Consider the following 24302-nt stretch of genomic DNA (forward strand, 5'->3'; position numbering starts at 1 on the left):
CAATGTTTTGTGTTTTCTCTCAGAACAATGTTATGAATGGTTATGAGGTTCCCAAGCTGGTTTCCAAATGCCTCTTTGGCCCATACAGTAGGTGAAATGTGCAACGCATGTGCCTGTGTCGGGAGCCCCCACAGGATCCTCCTGCTCCGGGTGCCCCGAGAGCACAGCATGAGGTGGGCTGTGCACGTGTGTGCGTGTGTGTGCCTGGGTCATCTCTGCATGTGTCTAGGTGTGTCTCTGTGTGCATCTATGTGTGTTTGTGTGTGTGTGTGTGCTGCATGACTGTGAGAGACTCCAGAGGCCACAGTGGCAGGTTGAAATTCTCTGGCAAATACATTCCCCATTCTAGTGGCAAAGGAGCCTGGGCTGGAGACTGAGGGGCATTAGCTGGGAGGGGGACCCAGGCCTAGCAGCTGTTCCTAGGAGTGGGCACAAGCCACTCCAGGGCGTGGTCTGAAGCCAGAGTCTAGGTTTCCTAAGAACACACGGCTTGCCTTTCTTTCTGATCAAACACATAGTAATGTTTAAATAAACATTTATTGAGTGTCTGCCACATGCCAGGCCCTATGTTAAACACCGGACTCAGACTCCCTTCTGTCTTAAAATAGACTTGTGAACCTAGGGACTCTTATTCACTCCGCTTTACAGCTTGGGAAACTGAGGCCTGAATCTCTGAGTGACAGAGCCAGGGTTTGAGGCAGAGACTGCTGGAGGCACGGGCCCGTGGTTCTGAGATGTGCTGCTCAGAACCCTGGGCTCTTCTCCCTCCCTTGGCCCCCTCCACAAATGGTTTTTTTGTTTGTTTGTTTTGAGGTGAAATCTCCACCCAGGCTGGAGTGCATCTTGACTCACTGGTGCGATCTCAGCTCACTGCAACCACCGTCTCCCAGGTTCAAGTGATTCTCCAAGCTCAGCCTCCTGAGTAGCTGGAATTACAGGCACCTGCCACCAGACCTGGCTAATTTTTGTATTTTAGTAGAGACAGGATTTCACCATGTTGGCCAGGCTGGTCTTGAACTCCTGACTTCAGGTGATCCGCCTGCCTCGGCCTCCCAAAGTGCTGGGATTATAGGCATGAGCCGTGGTGCGCGGTTTGTTTTGGTTGGGACAGACAATGGAGGAGAAAGGCAGCCCTGTGGGAAGGTCTGAGAGCAGCGGGCTCCTTTCTTCGGAAGTGGGTGGAGAGGGGCCGAGCTCCAACAGCCCTAAAGACCCTTTGGGGGACCTCCTGGTTTGGAGCTGAGAGGGAGTTGGTCTAGGAAGTGGTTCGGGGGAGCATGGACAAGGGCAGTGTCGGGAGAGGGTAGTCACAGGCCAGCCAAGGACTCACCCCCGTTTCCTGTGGTTCACTGATAGCCTAGACCCTCACCACCCCCTTCACCTTGGGGATCTGGGGCAGGTGGGCCTGCAGACCCACGGCAGGTGCACTGCTGGCCTCGGAGCTCCTGCAAACGGCCTTTCCATGGGGCTCTGTCAAGCGACCCCTAGAATGGGGATTGTGGGGGGTCGCTCTAGGCACCGCAGCACTGTGCTGGGGATGTTGCAGCTGCCTGGGAGTGACTTCACACAGTCCTCTCTGCCTCCAGGGTCACCCGGAATGGGGTTTCGGGGGACAAGCTGTGGGTGGGGTGGAGAAGGACAGCAAGATGCAAGGCATGAACTCTGACCTCGTCGCTTTGGGAAGTTAGACGCATTTGTCTACGCAGGGAACACTCAGTGACCCCTGGGTGGGTGGTGGAGGAGAAGGGGACAGGGTGGGGGAAGGAGAGATGCTGGGTTGAAGGACTGGGAGGGGGAGCTGAGTGGGCCCTGTGGGAGAGGGTGGGAACCAGGGGTGTCATCTGGGGACAGCTGGGAGAGCTGGGAGAGGTGGGGGCATGGCCAGAACAGTGGGCGGAGGCTGCATTGCAGCCAGCCCCGGTGAGGCCAGGCCAGAGCGTATATTTTACCATGTGTGAAAATCTTTGGCATCACAGGATTTTTTTTAAATAGTAGCTTTAAGATATAATTCACATTCCATGCAGTTTACCCACGTTAAGTGTACAGTTCGATGGTTTTAGTACCTTCACAACCAATTTTTTAAAATTCTCACCAGGCGTCATAGGCTTTCATAGAGGGAGCCATGTGTGGACAATTTTACAATCTGCTGAGAGGCTAGGGTGGGAGGTAGAGACGCCAGAGGCAGGCAGAACCGCTACAGGGGAGCCACCAGGTTATTGTGCCGCAGACACAGGAGGTACAAAGGGCCTGGAGGGAATAGGGGGAGGAGAGAAGCCTGAGGACCAGGTGCCTGCTGGACGTGGGGACCCAGGGGAAAGGTGGGACCTGGGTTTTCTCCAGGGTTTGGGGCTTAGGCAGCTGAAGGGAAGGGAGTGTTACTTCCATATTGGGGGAAAAGCCAGAAAATAGAGCTGAAGGAAGCATGTTCTGGAAGAGCAGGATTTTAGATGACTGCAAGTCATCCAGTTGGGATGAAAGCAAATACAGATGAAGCCCCTGGCAGAAGGAGGCCTATGTTAACTTATGCCCAAGTGTCTTAGAGGAAGAGCACTCAAAGAGAAGCTGAAGGTAGAACATGACCTTTGAGGAGCGCCCACCATGCAGAAGTGGGATCGAGACTCTTGGCCAGCCCTGGAGACAGAGCTGCAGAATCTGAGGCTGGAGACCCAGGAGCAAGGAGCCAGATGGAGTCCCAGCTGGGAGAGAACACGGAGAAGGCACTTGCTGGTGAGCTGCAGAAGCCGGGGTCTCCTTTCCCTCCAGGGCCCAGCTCCACAATGGCACTCAAGAAATGGCTGTTGAGGGAGTGCCTGAAGCAGGGAGTGATGAGTTGGCCAGGATGTGGAACTGAGCTCAAGGGCCGTGAGGAAGAAAAAGGGCCCTCTGGGGCCGTGGGTGACGATATCAGTCAGGGTCCATTCAGGAGGCAGAGACCACATGGTGACTGGAACTAGGAAAGTTTCACATAAGGATTATTAACTCTAATGGGATTGGAATAATGAGGAATTGGCTAGTAAGAAGCAAAAATAACTCCAAAGAATACAAAAATAATAGCTGTGAGAACAGCCCCTACCTCTAGGGTTGCCACAGAATGCCCAAGGAAGAGGCCCCACAGGGCTGAGATCCAGACGTTGATGGAGAGGGTGTGACCATGGCTCCCTGGATGGCAAGGTCTCTGTAATGCCATGTTGGCAGAACTTGCTGCATAGCCACACTCCGGAATTTACTGGAAATCCATCTTTTTGGGTCCCAAGGAAAGTTGTTTGTGAGAGGTATCTTGCTGGAAGCATATGGCTGCTGTTTTCCCAGGGGAGTGCTGAGTGAAGCTCCTGACTGTTGGGTGCTGCTGCCTGCCTTGTGTTGCTGGAGCAGGGCGCTGGGAAAGCTACCTGCATTGCAAGAGCCTGGCACTCCTGCAGGAGCTGGACACTGGAAGTCTGCATGCCATGGGAACTGGGTGCCAGAGAAGCTGCGACAGCACAGGAGCTGGGTTCTGGGAAGCTTCACATCTGGCAAGACCCTGATGCTGGAAAGCGCCCATGCAGCAAGATCTGGCTGCTGGAGAGGCTGTATACCATGCAGGAACCCACCAAGAGAGCACATCAGCTAGGACGGAAACTCGCTTCCTCCTTCAACACCTCTTCAGTGTCCTCCACAGTTGTGCCAGCTGGCAAAGGAAAAGTATTTAAAGGGCCCAGCTCTATCTTCACAGCACAGGCAACAATGGGTGAATAAATTGATAACTGGCCCAGTCTACCCCTTTGGCTACACAGCTTCCATTTGCACCCTTTTACATCATCTGAACTCCCATACAAAAACAACCAACAGATGTCTACCTATCAAGACAGTTATCCTTCTTATGAAGTTCTCACCCATTTGCCCAAAGACCCCCAACTATCTGGCTATAATAACTTCTCAAAGCCAGTCACAGTCCGACTGAATATTCTGATACCTAAAGACTAAATTATAAAGTTAACTGCCAAGAACTTGTATAGAAAACAATGGGGGCTGGGCATAGTGGCTCATGCCTAATCCCAGCACTTTGGGAGGCCGAGGTGCACAGATCACCTGAGGTCAGGAGTTTAAGATCAGCCTGGCCAACATGGTGAAACCCTGTCTCTACTGAAAATACAAAAAAATTAGCCGGGCATGGTGGCGGGCACCGGTAATCCCAGTTACTTGGGAGGCTGAGGCAGAAGAATCACTTGAACCTGGGACCCACAGGTTACAGTGAGCCGAGACTGCATCATTGCACTCCAACCTGGGCAACAAGAATGAAACTCCGTCTCAAAAAAAAAAAAAAAACATGAGAATGAGAAAAAAGAAGAAAATGGTTACCATATTGCAAACACACACACACATATATCTCAAGTGAATAGAAAGCGTGCAAAACCACTAGAGGCCTGGTTTCTGCATTTGTTCACAAGGCTGCACTTGCTACCTGGCTTCCTTCTCCTCTTCTTCTATCCTGCATTTCCTCCACACTCAGCCAGAGCCTCAGCAGGTCATGCTTCTTTTACTCAGTGGAGTGGCCCAAACCCTCATTCCCAAAGGATCTGAGTCCTTAGTTATCCTGCTTTTGTTGTTGTTACCATAACTTTCCATTAAGCTTTCCTTTGGGCATGGAAGGTCTTAAGAGGTGCCTGAGAGAATCTGCTGGGTTCCAGGCGTAGCCTTGCTCAGCTCTGTTGCTGATCAGCAATCCAGTTTTCTCCTTGGTAACTAGGATCAATCACTTCAGACAGTGGCGTCACTCCTTTTTTCCAGTCAGTTCTGTGACATAAGGGATTCAAGAAAGCCAAGTGGGTGTAAGTGTCGCCTGTCCCAGGGAAAACATTGTGATATATCCCCTGGTGGGAGCATTCTCCCCCAAGGACAAAGATGGTCAGCATCCCTAGAGGGTTTCAGAGCTGCGGGGTGGGGGAACAGGGCCATGCGTAGGAGGCTAAGTGATAGAGCCTCCGGAGCTGGCAGCTGTAGACCGTTCTGTAGAGAAGGTTGAAAAAGCAGAGAAACGTGCAGATGACCGTGGGCCACTTCCGCTGGGGGTGATAAAATCAGACCCATGCTGGTCGCTGCCAGACCCCCGTCCAGGACCATGTGCCTGATTCTCACATGGACTCCAGCCTGGCCACTCTGTGCCCCTGACTCCCAGGCCGTGGAAAGCCCATCTGACCCACAGCACATGTGACCCCTTAGACAGGGCTCCTGGCTTCCAGCACTTGGAAATGGGTGCTGGCTTACCAAAGTCTGTGTTGGCTCATTTTGGCTCCTGAGAACAACTTCAGCTCCTTAACAGCGTCTATTTTGGGTATAAATCACCCCCTCCTCACTTTTGAGGCTGTGTCATGGCAACCATTAGTGTGAGCAAAGGAGTCTGACTCAGACTCCCATGTGTCCGCCGTGGTGGCAGCAAGTTTGGTGTGATCATAAGTACTCCTGCTCCCGGTGCCAGTGCTAGTGGTGCCGTGGCCTCGAGGGTGGTGTGAGAGCCACAAGCCGTCTTACTGTGATTCTAGAGCCAGACAGATGGGCTTTACAGACGGCAGGACTGCTGGCCTCTCACCAGTGGCTTTGGTATTCTATGAATACCCAGTGGTTTGGGTGAAAGTGATGTTTCTGAAAGGGCGATGGAATGATGATGGGCATCTCACTGGAAAGTGGCACCAAGACCCCCCTCCCTCCCCCTCCTCTTTATCCACCCCCAGCCTTATGACCAAGAGAGGTTGTGACAGGAGGGGGAATAGTGGACAGATAGGCATTTCTGTCTAGGAGGTTGCCTCTACTTTCTGTTGGCCCCCAGTGCACCCCCACCCTGGCAGTTGATTGGGCAGGGGGTGGGGGTGGGGCACAAGATACTCTGCTGCCTTCTGTCACCCACAGGACTCATTGGCACCTCCTCCTAAGCTCATATAGGAAATTTGGCCATGGGACTCTTATCTGTGGGCCAGGGTCACCCCAGAGGCATAAACAGTTGATCATGGCGCTGGCTCTGGGATCCATGTTTAGTGTGCTCATTCATGACCAAGAACTGCCACGTTTGCCGGGGTCCCGAGTTACATAGACCTGGATTCATAATCCTGCCCTGAAGCTCACTAGCTATGCTACCCTGGAGAGGTACTACACCTGTCTAGGCCTCCATGTATTCTATAAAATGGGGATAACACCAGGACCTACTGCATAGGATTGTTATGAGGATTGAACAGGACGGGGCATGTTTTCTAGCACAGTGCCTGGCACATGGTAGGTGCTCAGGAAATAGCTGCTTGAATGAATGAATGACACTGCATTGGGCAGGGCATTAAATACTGTCATTAGAAAGTACTGTGCCCTCCTTCCCCACTCCCACTGCAGACAAGCCTGACCAGGAAAGAGAGACTGGAAACTGTTTTCTGGCCAGTCCGTGCCCAACGTTGATCTATCTGCAGCAGTCACATGCTAGTTGTGAGGGATGGGGCGGAGGGCTGAGGGCTTCTGAGTGGGACGGACCGGGACTGCTTTGGCTCCACCCCTTACCCACTGTGTGACCTTGGGCAGTTTTATTAATCTTCCCATACCTCATTATTCTCATCTGGAAAATGGGGATAAAAATAGTACCCGCTTCAAAGGGTTGGGGTGAGGCGTGAGGATTAATGAGATGTTGACATTGTGAAGCTCTGCTCGCGGACCTGACATGTTGGAGGAGCTCGAGCTTTGCACGAGCGCCTGCTTGAGCAAAGGCCACTCAGAGGAACTCCAGGGATTTCAGGAAGGGGAGAAATCTGCGGGCTTGTTGAATCCGAGAGTAATAGTCATTAAGATTTATTGAGTACTTTCTCTGTGCCAGGCGCTCTTGGAAACATTTTTAGGGCATTCCACTTTAGATTTCACAGCAGCCCTGTAAGTCGGAGAGTTATTTCCCCACTCTACCACTGAGAAAACGGAGGCACCGTTTTGCCTCAGGCCACAAAGCTAGTAAGAAATAAGGCCAGCATTAGAAGCCCTGCAGTGGGCCTCCCAGAGGGGACTGAGATTAGCCTATAGGCCAGGAGGGTGTCAGCCACAAGTCTAGACTCATACCTAAGGAGTGATGGTTCACAGCGCCCAAAAGTTCAGAGACACCCCTGCCTCCAGGAACAGCAAGACCAGGGGACCGGACAGTGACTGAAAGCTTTCTCCCGCTGTCTTCATCTCTGAGCTCTTCATTCTCAGGCAGGCTCTCTCCACGTGGTGGGAAGGCAGCAGCTGGCAGCCCCTGACTCACATTGACCACGCTAGCATCTTTCCATTGCATAGGGAAAAAGGTTCCAGGGAGGCCTCTGATTGGCTCTACCTGGTCACATGCTCACCCCTTGCCTGGGGTGGGGGTTAAGGTCAGCATAGGCAGAGTTGAAACCCCATGACCAGCGTTTCCCACCAGGAAGGAAGGGAAGGCTTCTAGGTAGAGCAGAACAACCAGAGTCCACTAGAGGAAAAGGAAAATTCATGCAAAGGGAGGAAGAAGGACCTGCTGCAGAAATCTCTGTCATTCAGACAGAGAGCTTGAGATGGAGAAGAAGAGGCTCTTGGGGTGAGAACATTGGGCTGGTGTTTGGTGGAGTGAGGATTTAGGTGTGTGGGCCGTGACAGTTTTGGTTTTGGAAGAGGACAATTGTGTGCAAGCCCGTGTTGGGGTGAGACTGTGGGGTGGCAGGGGGGCCAGCAGTCTCTCAATCTGAAGATGGAGAGGAGGCTCCGGTGGTCATCTCAGGGGGTGCTGATGAGGCTGGGGTTGGTGAGGAAGGTGGGGATGGCGGTGGGGACAGTGTGATGCGGGGGAGCAGTCGTCAGGCTCCAGGAGATGGTTGAGATATGGCTCTTGGGTCTGAGATGGGGCTGAGTGAGCGGGGTTGTGGTTAGGAATGCAGGCAGCACTGACTTGCACTGCCCATGGGCTGGTTGCAGTGGGAATGATGTGTTTGGAGGACTCAGCATTTTGTGAGGGTGGGGGGTGGAGAGGGAGGTACCAGTGTTGTAGCTGGTGATGGAACTCTGTGTGGGTGTGAGGAGCTGATGATGGTTATTCTGTGGGACGTGATGATTTCATAAAACAACAGAGGTGGAAGGGCGTCAGCTACGCTCTTATTTATAGAGGAGGAAATGGAGGCCAAACGCAACCCATGGCTGCAGATGGGATGTAAGCCCTTTCTCCCATCCCCACTCTCTCTGTTTAAAAATTCATTTTTATTTACTCACAGTAGTATATGCATATAATTTAAGAAGTCGAATAGTACTAAAGCCTCCTCACAAACTGCAGTGATTCCTTGTCTACTCCTACCCTTATCCTCTTCTCAGAGGCAACCACTTTGATTCTCTTAGCCATTTCTTCCAGCAGTTTTCATCTCATGTTTCTGAGTAAAGTGCATATTTTTGAGTCATCTATTTAGACATTTTCCATTGATTTCCTGTTTAGTCGATCTCTTACATGGCCAACCCTTCTAATCCTCAGCCATCCTCCTAAATATTAACAGTATTCTTCTTATATTTTTTCAAAAAACTGTTTGTTGTTGGTTTTTTTGAAACAGGATCTCGATTTGTTGCCCAGGCTAGAGTGTGGTAGCACGATCACAGCTCACTGCAGCCTCAACCCGCTGGGCTTGAGCAATCCTCCCACATCAGCCTCTCAAGTAGCTGGGAATACAGGCATGTGCCACCATACCCTGCTAATTTTCTAAATTTTGTTTTGTTTTGTTTTGTTTTGTTTTTGAGACGGAGTTTCACTCTTGTTACCCAGGCTGGAGTGCAATGGCACAATCTCGGCTCACCGCAACCTCCGCGTCCTGGGTTCAGGCAATTCTCCTGCCTCAGCCTCCTGAGTAGCTGGGATCACAGGCATGCGCCACCATGCCCAGCTGATTTATTGTATTTTTAGTAGAGACGGGGTTTCACTGTGTTGACCAGGATGGTTTCGATCTCTTGACCTCGTGATCCACCCGCCTCGGCCTCCCAAAGTGCTGGGATTACAGGCGTGAGCCACCGCGCCCAGCCATTTTCTAAATTTTTGTAGAGACAGGATCTCCCTGTATCACCAGGCTGGTCTCAAGTAATCCTCCTGTATTGGCCTCTCAGAGTCCTGGGATTACAGGCATGAGCCATTGTGTCCAGCCTCAAAAATGTTTTGCCCATTTGGTTGCCAGAATAATGGTCCCCCTAAGAAGACCAGGTCTTAATCCCCTGGACCTGTGGACATGTCACCTTACATGGCAAAAGGGACTTTGCAGATGTGACTAAATTAATGACCTAGAGATGGGGGGATTATCCTGGATTATCTGGGTGGTCCCAGTGTAATCAGAAGGGTCATTAGAAGTGAAAGATGGAAGCAGGAAAGTAGTCAGAGAAGATGTTGATGAGGCAGAGAGTACTGTGATGGAAAAAGACTGTCCATCACTGGCTTTGGAGTTGGAAGGGGACCACATGGCAAGGAATGAGGGCAGCCTCTAGACGTTGAAAATGTCAAGGAAATGGATTCTCCTTAGAGCTTCCAGAAAAGAATGCAGCCCTACCAACATCTTGAGTTTATCCTACTAAGGAGAGTCTTTTTTTCTGTTTTACTACTGACTTCCAGAATTGAAAGATAATGTGTTGCTTTAAGCCATTAGTTTTGTGGTACATATAAAAGTAATATGTATGTTCATACATGCATACTTACATGTATACACACACACATATATTTGTTAAGCCTACATACAGTGTTTATTATTTCAATGCAACTGTTATTCACAACTGAGCCTTGTGGTATACTATAATAGTTTGTTTTCATTTTTTTTCCTGAAGTTAATAATTACCTTGTTTCTCATTTGCCTTACTTTTTGTACCTGTTGCTAATTCCTACCACAACTTCTAATATAATTTTATTTTTCTGTAACATTACTGTTATCTTATCTCTTTTTTTTTTCTTTTTAATTGACATGTAATAATTGTGCATATCTATGGGGTACCATGTGATGTTTCCATACATGTATACATTGTATAACAATCAAAACAGGGTAGTTGGTATGTCCATCACCTCCAGCATTTGTCACTTCTTTGTGGTGGGCCTACCACACTTTAATTAGCCATCAGTATTGCTTTCCACATGGGCAGCCATGTTGGTAAAAGATGCTTCAGTTCCACCTTTTTAAGTTTTCTACCCTCTTTCACTCTGGGCTGGTTGCTTTCTAGGCACATTGTAGCTGATGTTCTGTGACTTCCTTTTATAGCCATCTTTAGAATTCCCTTTGCTTTTCAGTTGCAGTCTCTGTTTTCTGGCTTCCGTGTCCTCCTCTTACTTGGCTCACTCTTCTCATTGGAGCACATATTCCAGGACACACGTCTGTCCATGACAAAATCCATTCATGGCCAGGTGCAGTGCCTCACACCTGTAATCCCAGCACTTTGGGAGGCTGAGGCAGGTGGATCACCTGAGGTCAGGAGCTTGGGACCAGCCTGGCCAACATGGTGAAACCCTGTCACTACTAAAAATGCAAAACTTAGCTGGGCGTGGCGGCAGGAGTCTGTAATCCCAGCTTCTCTCCAGGCTGAGGCAAGAGTATCTCTTGAACCCGGAAGGCGAAGGTTGTGATGAGCCGAGATTTCAACACTGCACTCCAACCTGGGCAACAGAGCAAAACTGTCTCAAAGAAGAAAAAAAGGAAAAAACTCCATTCAGTTCCTGGGTTCAGATAGCAGAGTATGGCCACAAGTGATACCTGTAGTTTTGTCAGGTAAAAAGGCAGTTCAGTCAAGCACAGTGGCTCACACTTGTAATCCCAGCACTTTGGGAGCCTGAGGCAGGTGGATCACCTGAAGTCGGGAGTTCAAGACCAGCCTAACCAACATGGAGAAACCCCGTCTCTACTACAAATACAAAAATTAGCCGGACATGGGGGCAAATGCCTGTAATCCCAGCTACTGGGGAGGCTGAGGCAGGAGAATTGCTTGAACCTGGGAGGTGGAGGTTGCGGTGAGCCAAGATCACGCCATTGCACTCCAGCCTGGGCAACAAGAGTGAAACTCCGTCTCAAAAAAAAAAAAGACAGTGCAACAGCAGAGGGCATGGTGATGACGACACTCATGCCCTAGTCTCAGCGGGGAAGGCTGGCCCTCTCTGGCTCATGCCGGATGACTGGTGTGTGGCCTCTTTTCCCCTTCATCCTGGAGCCTTTCTTCCCTTACCTCCTGTGCTGGATCTTCTGCCTATTCGAGGACATCTTCTTGTCCTTCCTGGGAAAGGAGCGTGAGACCTCATATGTCTGAAGATGTTTTTACTAGGGCCGGGCAGGATGGCTCATGCCCGTTATCCCAGCACTTTGGGAGGCTGAGGTGGGAGGATCACATGAGCCAGGAGTTCAAGACCAGCCTGGGCAACATAGTGAGACCCCATCTCTATTTCAGAAAAACAAAAAGAAAATGTCTTTATTGTACTCTCACACTTAAATGATAATTTGGCTGAGTAAATAATTCTAATTGGAAAATTGTTTAAGATTTGTTTAATTTTTTAAGAATTCGGGCCGGGCGTGGTGGCTTACACCTGTAATCCCAGCACTTTGGGAGGTCAAGACAGGGGGGTCACTTGAGGTCAGGAATTCGAGACCAGCCTGGTCAACATGCAAAACTCATCTCTACTAAAAATACAAAAATTAGCTTGGCGTGGTAGCGTGCACTTGTGGTCCCAGCTACTCGGGAGGCTGAGGAATGAGAATCGCTTGGACCCAGGAGGTGGAGAGTGGCCGAGATCCCACCACTGCACTCCAGCCTGGGCAACAGAGCAAGACTCCATCTCGAAAAAAACCCAACTGATTGGAAGCTCTGAGAATGATAGTGGGCTTGTTGATTTTTCAGGTCTATGTAGGTTGACCTGAATAAGCCATTTTGACCCCATGTGGGTACTGATGTTGGTACTGGCATCCTTAGACCTTTTCTCTTGGACTCATTAGATTTTCCAGAGAAGGAAAGGGTCCTCTGGCTGCCAGTGTTCTAAGAGCCCAGTGGGGGAAGAGGCTGAGGGACTGGACATCAGCATTGAAAACAACCTTCCTCTCCTTGGCTTTGATGTATCATCTTTGTTCTCAGCTGTCCCAATTGACTGTACAAAGAGAGTCAATTGGGACCCCTATTTTGTGCCCTCCAGAGACTATGGATAAACCTTCAGACTTTTAGAGGAGGGATTGAGGAATTCACTTCTCTCACTCAGCCTCTTGTTTTTCACACATGCATCCTCTTCAGCCCTAGTCCTGAAGTACCTGGTGCTTTCCTATAAGCATCTGTTTAAGACTCTGATATATCAGCATTCACACGCTTGTCTGAAATTTGGCTGTCACAAATCTGCTTTCCAGATTCCACAATTTTGTTGGTGGTATTTCTTCTCTTGTTCAGCCTAACCTTGTGATTTTATGTCTTTTTTTTTTTTTTTTTTTGAGAAAAAATTTGCTCTTGCACCCAGGAAGGGGAGGTTGTGGGGAGGTGAGACTCCGCCACTCCTCCCCTTCCTGGGTTCAAGTGATTCTCCTGCCTCAGCCTCCCAAGTAGCTGGGACTACAGGTGCGCATCACCCCGCCCCGCTAATTTTTGGTATTTTTAGTAGAGATGGGGTTTCACTGTGTTAGATGGGATGGTCTCCATCTCCTGACCTTGTGATCCACCCACCTCGGCCTCCCAAAGTGCTGGGATTACAGGCATGAGCCAATGCACCTGGCCTGATTTTATGTCTTCTTAAAAAATCTTTTGGCCAGGTGTGGTGTGGTTCACGCCTGGAATCCCAACACTTTGGGAGGCCGAGGTGGTAGGATCACTTGAGCCCAGAAGCTTGAGGCTGCAGTGAGCTGTGGTACTGCCACTGCTTCCAGCCCAGGTGCCAGAGCAAGAACCTGTCTCTAAACAAACAAACAAAACGTTTTTCTACTGCACTGGATTTAGAAGGTAGTGAGCCTTGGTACACATATTTAAAGATTTCAATCCTTTTTCCACAACGGTTTTGTAATTGAAGCAGTGGAGATGGTGCTATCTGCTGTAATATGTAGATGCTTTCATGGTGGGATTCCTTGAAATTTTTTCAAGTGGCTGTTACAAACATTATTCATGGTCACTGTGGACTCTGAAAGGAGGAAACAGGGTTTTTTGTGGCGGTGGTGGCTGCAGTGCAGCCCTTGGCCCAGGTGGAATGCTTTGTTGCTGGGCGAACCAGGGTGGGGCGTGGAAAGAGTGGATGGCGGACCCCTGCAGCTATGTTGGGACTGTGGGCCCAGGAGAGCCCCTCCCCTCGGCTGGGCTGCCCGAAGGAAGAAGGAAGCCTCTAAGGGCAGGTGGGCAGTGCCATGTCAAGGTCTGGGACCTTAATTACCAACTGGGGCCCCCTAGAATTGTGCACTAAATGGCCTGCCTGGCAACGTACTGGAGGATTTTAGGTGATGGGGGTGATTTTGAGGGACTGCTGCTGACAAGGCTGGTCCAATGAGCAACACGAAAGGGACCTAGGATTGACCAGGTCAGCTGCGTTTGCTGTGAGGACAGTTCCTGCAGCTCAGATGTCAGAGTCTTGGTGAGAAAGGGGAGGAGGAAGAGAACCTCCCCCCTCCCCTCCCCCTCCTCTTCCCCTTCCCCTCTCCCTTTCCCTCTTTCCCTTACCCTCTTTTCCTTCCTCTCCCCCTTCCTCTCTCTCCCTCTCCCTCTTTCCCTTACCCTCTCTTCCTTCCTCTCCCCCTTCCTCTCTCTCCCTCTCCCCTTACCCTCCCCCTTCACCTGTCTGTCTTCCTCTCCCTTTCCCTGTCCCTCTTCCATGTCTGCCCTTGGGGCCAACACCCTGTGAGTTTCTGTTTGTCCCTCCAGCTTCCTTCCTCTCCCCACTGGGAGCCAAAGCTGAACCCCAAAGCACCCATGGTGGCACAGATGCCCTGTGGGTGTCTCTAGGCCTAGGGTAGCGTCGAGACAACTCCCACCCCACTTCCTTGTGCCTGAGTCTCCCCAACTCCATTTGGGGTGCCCTGTCCTTGTCAGCCTCTCATGTGTGCACTGTGACTGTGGGGCCGCAACAGCCTCCTTGGCCGGTCAGAGCTATTCATAGAAGGGGTCCTGCTCTCCCATTTCATTTATGGGGAAACTGAGGGCCTGGGAAGCCTCCATCAGGAGCAGAACCCACCTCTACGGACTCCAGGCTCAGTGTTCTTTCCAACCAGACTCTGTCCCTCTTAGCTTCTGGGCCATTTTGAAGGTTTTGGTTTGGGGGTGGCTGGAGATATCCCTGGTAACCAGTGGGAAGTGGGGCTTGACAGGGAATCACTGGCTGCTAAGGGCTGGGGCCGAGGGCTTCGGATTGGACCAGTTCTCTGTCGGGCTCTCCAGAGTTGCTTCTGTGGTATGTGTTGGGGAATGTGAACCCAACCCCTCAGAGTTTAAGCATAAAAGAGATCTGGGATCAAGCTTCTGACAGGTCCTAGCCTTGTTGATCTTAGCATCACCTGTAAACTGGGCACGCACAGCAGCTGCCCAGGCGGAGCACAAGCCAGGCCCTGGGCGTCATGTGCCCCGTGGAGGCGATCCCCACTGCTGTCCCGCTGTCTGCCCTCTTGGAGACCCAGGCAACAAGCTTTCCTGGAGCCCAGGTGCTGTGCCTGGGGGCAAGGGGAATGGACGCTGCACCTGGGCTATCTCAGGGCTCAGCTGTGGGGCAGGCGGGCTTCCAGCCCTTCTGGGTTAACCTGATGGAACCCTTCCCATCCTGGCCCTAAGAAGGAGTTGGGAAGCCAGGGTAGAGTATCACTCCCAGCTCCAAGGGGCGGCGGGGCGGGAGAACCCCGCTTGGAAAGAGCAGAGGTAGGGACGGGTTCCACCCAGGGCATCTGGACTGGGGCAGGAAGTGGACAGGACCCGCCAGCTCCTTCTTTTCACTACCCCCTGGGGCAGAGCCAGGGCTGGGGCCCCCTCTCCCAGGCAGCAATGCACCCCTGAGAAAGGGGCTGGGCCTGTGGGAGAGCCAAGCCTGTGCTTTCTCCCGGTCCTGGTTTTCCAGGGAGCTCTGGCTGGAGGGGGATGGGAGGAGAAGCCCAGGAGGGAGGGGGAGCCGGGGAAGCAGAACCAGGAACTAGAAGGGGAAGGGTGTGGGTGGGCCCAGATCCAGCCTGCCTCTCGCTCTCCCTCGCCTGCCAATCCCCTCCTGGGCCCTGGCACACTTGAGGCAGGGGCTTGGCGGCCGCCTCCACCAGGGGTGGGGAGCAGGGGAGCTCTTGTATGCCTCTGAGTGAGGGGGCCGAGGCAGCAACACCCCACCCCAGCTGTGGCCTGAGCTGCAGGCTTTGTTATTTCACTGGCTTGAGGCCTACACCTGGAGCAGTGGGTTCAGAGGACCCCTCAAGCCTGCCAGCTCTGCAGCCAAATGGGGCTGGTTCATGGGGTGGGGGAGAGAGCCACCTCACTCCTGCTTCAGTGTGGCTGCGGCCTGTGGCCGTGGCTGTGGCCTTGGTCGTGGCCTCTCCCCCCAGGCTAGAGCCAACCAGGCCTGGCCACAGCCTGAGCTCAGGGCCCAGACTTCTCCGGGCCCAGGCGCCAGTCCTGAAGCGAGGTGACATTTCACTACATCCTGACTGCGCTCACTTCCTCCACGTGGCGGGAGGTGTGGGGGTGGGGGTGAGGGCAGATTAGAAGGAAAATGTAGCAGGGCTGGGGGCCTCTGGGGGAGGCTGGGATTTCCCAGGGGCTGATCGGGGTGAGAGGGAGGATGCGGGAAGCTTTCAAAGGAGAGAGCGGCTGTGAATGAAGAGAAGGGAGGAGGCGGAGGCAGCTGGAAGTCCCAGAAGTGGCACCCATTGGCCACAGCGACAGAGGGGAGACCGCTGCCACCTCCAAGGGCTGAGAGGCTGCTGGGATAGGAGGTGACCTGAGGGGAGCTGGCCTGGGTTTCCCTGCTCTCTGGGGCGCTGGTGAGGCCGGGAGGAGAAGGAGCGAGGCCCCAGGCCTCACAGGCCAGGTGTGGCCCTGGGCTGAGGGCCTGACCCAGAGATGGTGGGTGCTCTGCTTCACTGACCCTCTTCTCTCCCCCACAGGTGGAGCCATCGAAGCCCCCACCCACAGGCCGCAGGAGGCAGCGTTCACCAGAGGGCTCCACACCGGGATCTATGTTTAAGTTTTAACTCTCGCCTCCAAAGACCACGATAATTCCTTCCCCAAAGCCCAGCAGCCCCCCAGCCCCGCGCAGCCCCAGCCTGCCTCCCGGCGCCCAGCTGCCCGCCATGCCCTCCAGCGGCCCTGGGGACACCAGCAGCTCTGCTGCGGAGCGGGAGGAGGACCGAAAGGTGAGCGGCGGGCCCTGCTGGGGGCCCTCTGGCCGGGGAGAGGGAGAGCCCTGTCGCCACGCGCTGCCAGCCGGCTCCCCGCACTGAGTGTGACCACATCACTCAGTGCTCACACGGTGTGGGACCCTCACGTCCCTGTTTGGGTGATGAGGAAGCTGAGGCTTGCAGAGGTTGAATTCTGATGGTGGAGCAGGCATTTAGCTCCAGGACACAGGCTGTTAACCGCCATGGCGCTTGCATAGAGGCTTAAAGCCCAGGTCTGTGCCACGGTGAGGGTTCGGCCTCACAGATAGTCGCAGAGCCTGGGTTCCTTCTTGGACCTTCCTCTTACCGGCCGTGAGCCTTCCGGTGAATCACTTTCTCTCTCTTTCAGCCGCCTCTGTTTCCTTAAGCTGTTCAGTAGCTTCTAAGGGGCCAAAGACAAGTCTGGGGGGGGGTGCATGGTAGACAAGAGGCCGCTGGTGGGGTTGGGGGGGCACCCTCCCACACAGACAGAGGCACAGGCCGGGTGCTCAGTGTGTCGTCAGTGCACTTTGGAGACGGTGATTTCCTGTCCCCGCCCCCTCCACCCCAGACTCCAAGTGAATGTCACTGGGTGATCTTTTGTGGCTTTTGGTCTCGGAGCTGGCGACCTCCATGTTTTCAGAATCCAGTTGAGGGGATGGCCTCTCCACCCTCTTGCTGATCTCCAAGTTGTGCCTGAATCAGTCAGAGGAGATTGTATCAGACTGACGGGAGTCCCTGCTGGATCCCCACAGGCTGCCTTGGCCTGTTGAGCTGTGTCCCCACCATAGGAAAAGCTACCCCTTAACCCCTAGCACTGGAGTGTGTTGCCTTCTGTCAATGGAATGGTAAACTCACTGCCATTCCTCCCAGGGATCTTATGATGGCCACAGGCCATCCTGGCATGTCTGTCTGCTGTGACCCATCCATAGTTCCTGCCCCCGCCGCTCCCCTTCCCCTGAGCAGCGCTGGGAGCTGTGATGCTTGGTGGTATCTGGGAGTAGCCCAGCATGCTTGTGGAGGCAGCAGTTGGTTCTTTTGGAACAAAGGTGGACACCTGGCACCAGCTGTGGGGGCCCTGAGCACTCTGGGGCTAGAGGCAGCCAGGCACCCCACCTACCTGAAGGGCATCAGCTCGGAGACCTCCCTCTCGTGCTTAGCTCCTTCCTGGGTTCACTCATTCTCCAGAGTGTGTTTCTGTTTCCCAATTTTCCATTAATGGTTCCATTTGGTCCTTGGGGACAATGCTTGAGACAAATCGGGCAAGGACAGATGGCCCCAGTTTACAGATGAGGAAGCTGAGGCCTGCTGGACAGTGCAGGTCCAGATGAGAGCCTGTTCTCCTGCCTCCCAGGTCTGAGCCCTTCCCATGGCCTACTAGGGATAGGTCCTACTAAGGATACACACACACATACCAGGAGTCCACATGAAGCCCAGGGACCTGCCTTCCCAGCCTCGCACGCTGTAGAGCACCGTGGGGGTGTGTGCACCCAGTCAGGCAGAGCAGGCCAAGAAGCCAGCACACGCCGCAGCCCACTGGACAGGGCTCCCAGGGCTACCGATCAGGCTCCACCTTTCTGACCCCCCTGGGAAAGAACAGATAGTCCTGGATACCTGCGAGCCTCTAGGCTTTTCCCACTCAGGACTCAAGTAGGATGAAGACCCAGGCCCTTTGACTGTAGAGTCGGGGATACCTGCAGCCGCCTGTGCTCTGGAGTGGCAGCTGTGGCCATGGCTGGCTCCCTCCCCTTCTTGGGCCTGGCTTGCTTTCTCTGTCGGATTGGGTGACCCGAGCCTTGAGCCTCGTCCCACTCTGGGTCCGATGTCCTGACAGTTGCTGACGCAGCTCCCCATCGATACACTGGCAGTCACTGGTCAGCTGCTTCCCACAGGTGGGGAGGGTGGGGACAGCTGGGACACACTCCTCCTGTTACTGGACTGGACTCCCACACCACTGCTGCTGCTCTAGGCTGTGGGGCCCAGGCCCCCACCGATGGACGGCGGCAGGTCAGGATCTGTATTCTAGTGGTTCAGGATTGAGAAGGAGCGCTGGACCAGGAGTCAGAAATCCCAGGTCCTAGGCCTGAGTATGCCACTTACTGGAGATGTGACTTCATGCCATCTGGGCTTGTGTTTGCTCAGCTGGAAAATGGGGATAGTGACTCTAGCCTTGCCTGTTTTACAGGGTGATTGTGGAAGTCAGATGAGGTCACGGGCATGGAAGTGACCTGTAGACAGAAAAGTCTGGTCCAATTATGAAGGATTACGATTGCTATTATTATCTACCCATAGTAACTGCCCTGGCTCAAGCGGCAACAAACACACACCCAGCCCTAGATCCCGGTGCTGATAGGGTGTGCACACACACACACTGGCAGGCAGGCGGTCATGCCAAAAGATGGCAGCGATCTGGATAGACAAGGGCCGGGCCGTAGCTGGGCCTCCTCCCCAGCCACCCACGCCCACACCACGCATGCTGGCTCACCTGGCACACCTCCCCAGCACCTCTGGGCTGGCTCCAGCACCTCCAGGGAGCCACGCAGCCAGGGAGGGTGGGGAGAGGTACTGACAGCTGCCCCAGCAGCCCGAGAAAGCCAGGCCTGCAGGCAGGGGTGCTGGTAGCTGCAAAGGGGAAGACACAGGCTTGGTCTGCAGCCCAGGGAGCCTGGCACAGGTGCCAGGGGCACTGTGCACAAAGGAACTGTTTGGCAAGCCAGATGGAAGGGGTGTGGCCACCCACCAGCCCCTCCACCACCTGGCCCCATGTGGCCCTCTAACCTCTGTTCCCCCTACCCCACCCCCCAGCCACGCCTCCATGCACCTTTCACTCCAGCCCCACTCCTGTACTTCCTGGAGTCTCCAGGTGTTTGTTTATGTTGCTCCCTCTGCCTAGTGGGCCCTTTCCCTAATCTCTTTTCCTCCCTGGTCAGAGCCTCAAAGCCCAGGCTGTAGTCTGCCTTATATTACAGTTTGCAGGGGACCATTGGTTCTCAAAGTGGGTTCCCCAAACCAGCAACTTCAGCATCACCTGGGAAGGCAAAATCAGGCCCCACTCCAGACCAGCTGAGCCAGAACTCTGGGCCTGGGACCCAGTTGGGCACCTTTTAACCAGCCCTCCAGGGGATACAGCTGCACACAGACACTGAGAACTACTGTTGTAGCTAACTTCACCCACTGCTAGCCTGGAGGTCAGGGCCACAGCTCTTTTCTTCCCTGTGAATCCCCAGGACCTGGAATAGCACAGAGTAGGTGCTCGGGAAATATTTTGTGGATAGGACGGAAAGGAAAATGAAAGTGGCCAAGACCCTCTCACAGGAGAATAATCCTGGTGCCCAGGATCAGGGAGGTGGAGTGCAAAGCTGTGGGTGCTGGGCTGAGTGGCCATGCTGTGGCTGGGAGTGTACAGTGGCCTGTGTGTGTCCCTGGCACCTGCCGCCTACCCCTACCGCCATCCATATGGTGGGCAGAGCAGGGCTGCTTGGGGAGACGGGGAGGAGGCAGGCTGAGCTCTGGGGCTGTGGTCAGGGCGAGTCAGCTGGTAAATGTGGCTGCAGCAGAGGGAGGGGGCTGGCCTCGTGGAGGGTGGGTGGGGAGGCAAGCAGCGGGGAGGCTGGGAGCTTAGAAGGGAGTGTGGAGCAGAGGACAGGGGGCAGAGGAAGCAGGACAGGGGACCAAGAGCGGTCCAAGGGCCGCCTCAGATTCCCAAATATGAATCAGAGGGGAGTCCAGAGCCCAAGGCCAGGCCCCTGATCTCAGCGCCACCCCCTTTCCTCTGGCCTCAGAAACAATGGCTAAGATGCACTGAACACTAACTCTGCCAGGTGCTGTGTGTGGGCATTATCTTATTTAATTATTATAAATGCCCCACAAGGTAGACACTATTCTTTTCATCATTCTATCTTATTAAGGACTAAACTGAAGCTCAGAGAGGTTAAGTCACTTGCCTAGGGTCACACAGTTTGTAAGTCATAGTGCTGAGGCTGGAATGAGCCTGGCTTCAATGCTCCTTAGGCTGTCTCCTTCATGAAGGGGGACGGGGTGAACGGTGCCTCCCGGCGGTGATACAGTGAGAATCTGTAGTCCTCCCCTGGACTTCTGCTGCAGGAGAAAGCCTTTCACTGCATAATAGCACTGCTGCCCTGGGGGAGAGGTTGGGGGCCCTTCACCTCCAGCAGGAGCTGCACACACCACCTGCACGCACAGGCACACACACCAGATGGAGGCACTGCTGCAGGCACGTACCTTCTTACCGTTTCTTCCTGCCTCCCGCCCTCCTTCCTTCCCTGCTCTCCCTCTTTGGACATACCGCTCTTCTTTGATTCTCTTCCTCCCTCCCTCCCTTCAGACTGAGGTACCTTTCCAGGTACTTGGCCGCTAGCAGGGCTCTGCAAGGCTGTTAGATGAACTGAGTAACCGTTCTTGGAGGGCCTAGTGGAGGGGTAGGAAGGCACTGAGGTGGGTATGCCATGCCTACCCTCAGGGGTGGACTGGGCTAGCTGGGCAGCTCCCCTGATCAAGCCCTCTCCTGCCGGTGCGTACTTACGTTGGGGAAACGCTGCAAGTATGTGTTTGCATATGCACGTGTGTGAGTGTGTGTGTCTGTGGCCAGCACTGGGGCTGCTGCTCCGCCTTTCCCCTTCCCATCAAAGGCCAGCCCAGAAGCCCGGCAGCCACTGATTTCCTGTGGGCTCTCTGCCCTCCTTCTGCCCTGGTCTGCAGGTGCAAGGGCCTCTGTCCTTGGGTGGAATCCCTGCCAGTTCCAGTGGCAGTGATTCTTGCTGCCCTCCGTCTGTCACCTGCTCCTGGGCACGTGCTGCCTCTCTTGCACTCAGATGCCCCCACATGGTCAGTTAGGGCTGGCTCTTCGCTTGACGATGGGTGCTGTAAGGTCATTTCAAAGAGCATCCCTCTTAGTACGTTTAAATTGCTACAGAAAAAGCCTCTGCACCCTCACCTCCTCAGAAACCCAGCCAGCGATAACGGTGCACCCGCTCTTACCTCGGGGGAGTTAGGAGAGGCTTGGGTGTGCTCTGTGGGTTTGTGATATGAACAGTGCCTCTCTCTGACCTGAGCAGTACCTACATTTTGGGCTTCAGGTTCTCTAAAATTCTCTTAAATTGGACATTATTATATGTCAAATTTAGTTAACCTTGCAGTCAGCACAGTCTTGGGTCGGGGTTGTTTGGCCCTTGGAGACAGGCCTGTGTTGAATCTGGACTCTGTCACGTGACTTGGCAACATGGCTATGAGTGGGAAAATGGCCCCTAGTTGGCTTGAGAGGTTCAAATGAGATGGTGTGTGCAAGTGGTTCACACGGGGACGTGGCGTATGTCAAGTGAGCTTTATGATTTATTTGGACATCTACCTACTGATCCACCCACCACCTGCCTACCTACCTTCCTACATCTTTGTGATTTAGACTCACTGCCACCCTATGAATTGCAGGGGCGTGGGAGAGGAGTAGGAACGCATGGGTGGGGACCTAGTGTGGGCTTAGAGTCTGCTGAGAGCCTAGGACGTGGAGGGAAGGTTGTCTCTCTTTGGGTCATCAGTCACGAAAGGCTTGAGGTCCCTTTATCCCTTGAACAAAAGTAAAACAAGGCAAGTGGTGATGAAACCTAACTCCTGATGGCAGGGGCTGTGGATCCCTTCAGGGGCCTAGGTGAGGGGCCGTGGTCACTTGGATCCCTCCTGCTCTTAATGGCTAGGTTAGGGATGAAGCCCAGCTCTGCCGAGAAGGAGAGTCGGCCAGGGCAGAAAAGGCTGGGCTCAGCTGTGCAGAAAAAGAGTGGGCCTGGTGCAGTGGCTCACGCCTGTAATCCCAGCACTTTGGGAGGCTGAGGCAGGTGGATTGCCTGAGGTCAGGAGTTCTAGACCGGCCTAGTCAACATGGCAAAACCTGTCTCTATTAATAGTACCAAAATTAGCTGTGTGTGGTGGCACAAGCCTGTGATCTAGCTACTCGGGAGGCTGAGGCAGGAGAATTGCTTGAACCTGGGAGGCGGAAGTTGCAGTGAGCAAGATCGCACCATTGCACTCCAGCCTGAGTGACAAGAGTGAAACTCCATCTCAAAAAAAAAAAGAGTAGAGCTGAGTAGTGGTGGAGCAGTGTTTCAGGACAAGTGGGAAATGAGCCTTTCCTCGCTGGCAGCTGGGCCTAGCACAGGAGGCCTGGTCATACCCTGCATCTGCATCTGCAGAGAGCCACAGGGCATTAGGGATATTCCTCATAATCATCCCACGTAATGTTTGTGCAGTGTGGAAGGGAGTAAAGGAGTGTTCTCTGCACAGTAATTGGCTCACTCCCTCATCACAATAAGTCAGAAGGTGCCCAGAGCAGGGTGATGATCAGAGGTTCCCCATCCCCATTTTACAGATGAGGAACTGAGGCTTAGAGAGGCCACACAGCTACAAAGTAGTTTTATCTGGATCTTCCCCTCATTAAGCAAGGGCTGGCAGAGCCGGGTGTGCTGCTGAAGGAGCAGACATGAGTGGGCTTGGTGCCATGGAAGCGGCCACGGGCAGAGCAGTGGCATACTCTGCTCTGGGCTCAGCATGGCGTCAGGTATTTGTTTACATGTCATTGTCTCTCTCTGAACCGAGTTTCCTATTTGTTTATCTTTCTATCCAGTACACAGTAGGTGCTCAATAGATTTTTTGAGCACACCCCTATGCCTGATCTTGTGATGGCACCAAGACCTCAGAGGCGGACAGGGCTGAGGTGTGCTGCCCTGTAGGTGTGAGGTCTGGCACACCCTGCACCTGCAGAAGATAATGAGGCCAGCTAGGTGGACAGGCTGTGGACAAGGAGCTGCAGCCCTGGCAGAAGGGCCTGGGAACTAGAGGGTCACCACCGTTGTCGGCTATTCGGCATTTCTGGAGCACCTCCATGTGCAAGTACCCAGGAGCTGTGGGGGACTCAGAGGGGCCAATGAGACACGGCCCCTCCCCTGAGAGTGGCCTTTCAGGAGGATGGAAGGCTTTCCTCAGTGATTATCTTATGATGCCACCTAAGCAGTCAATGATTATTTGTTGGATATTGTTGAATAATTGAAATAAAGGGCTGATAGTTTTGGGAGATGACTAAGATCAGAAAAAGTAGGGGGCTTTGGAGGGCTGTGGACCCATACGCATCTGCTGTGGACCCATACGCATCTGCAGTGATTCCTGGCCTGACCCCTCACGCTGGGATCAGCCTCTGCAGGTTGGTCTGGGCATGGGTGTGCATATGAGCATATGTGTGTGTGTGTGTACATGGCGTGGGGGTGCGTGAGCATGTGGCTGTAGTTCTGCAGAGCCTGGTGCTCAGGAAGCCCGGGACAGGGCTCTGCCCCTTGCAGAAGCTAATTCGTTTCACTGAATTCCATGACCACAGACAGTCCCTGGGAGGCCAGCCAGGCAGCTGGCAAAGGCTGTGCATGCTTCTTGTCCCAGGGGGCCCAGGCAAGTAGCTGGCTAGATCCGGCAAGTTCATCCCCTTGACTCAAGCACCAACTTGAGATATCTGCTCAACAGATGCTGGGTCAGTAGCATCCAGTTTAAGTATTGAAGGGAACACATCTGTCAGGCTGGCTGTCTCTAGGTGAGGGCCTCAGAGACATAACTCTCTTGTGGGAAGGGTCCTGTGTCTGGGTGCAGCCAGCCCAGAGTGTCTGTGTCTGTAAATGCCCGTGTGCCTTGACCTCGGATTCCCTGTATCTTTATGGTGTCACTGTGTGTCTGTCTGTTGACATGGTAGGGTATAGTGGCTTGCTGCAATAGAAAGACCCATGGGCTAGTAAACAGAAGATGTAAATTTTGGTTTTAAAGGCCTCCTTTCCTGGTTTTCTGATCCCTGCAAGTCAGATAATCTCTCTGAGCTTCAGGTGTTTCACCTGTGTAATAGAAAAAAAATAATACCAGCTCTGCTTTTCATAAAGTATAAGAATAAAATGAAATAACATATGTGAAGATGCTTTGTTAATTACCATGTACGATCCAAATGTGAGAGATTATTATCATCATCGCCCTGCGCATCAG

At 53.2% G+C, this 24302-nt stretch overlaps 1 protein-coding gene across 4 annotated transcripts in view; it reads left to right on the plus strand.

Annotated features, from left to right (window-relative positions):
- Positions 1-24302, plus strand: part of DNMT3A (DNA methyltransferase 3 alpha) — a 120551-nt gene that overhangs the window by 13028 nt on the left and 83221 nt on the right. For 3 of the 4 annotated variants that reach the window (XM_032293942.1, XM_032293941.1, XM_032293945.1), the window contains exon 2: positions 16032-16280. In XM_032293942.1, the coding sequence (XP_032149833.1) occupies positions 16218-16280 (63 nt within the window). In that variant the 5' untranslated portion in view covers positions 16032-16217. Of the gene's footprint in view, positions 1-15144; positions 15861-16031; positions 16281-24302 lie in introns of those variants that run through there. The other variant, XM_032293943.1, reaches the window with a different exon arrangement.

This window comes from Sapajus apella, unplaced genomic scaffold (assembly GCF_009761245.1).
Source record: "Sapajus apella isolate SASKATOON/1434 unplaced genomic scaffold, GSC_monkey_1.0 scaffold31, whole genome shotgun sequence".
Classification (NCBI taxonomy): domain Eukaryota; kingdom Metazoa; phylum Chordata; class Mammalia; order Primates; family Cebidae; genus Sapajus; species Sapajus apella.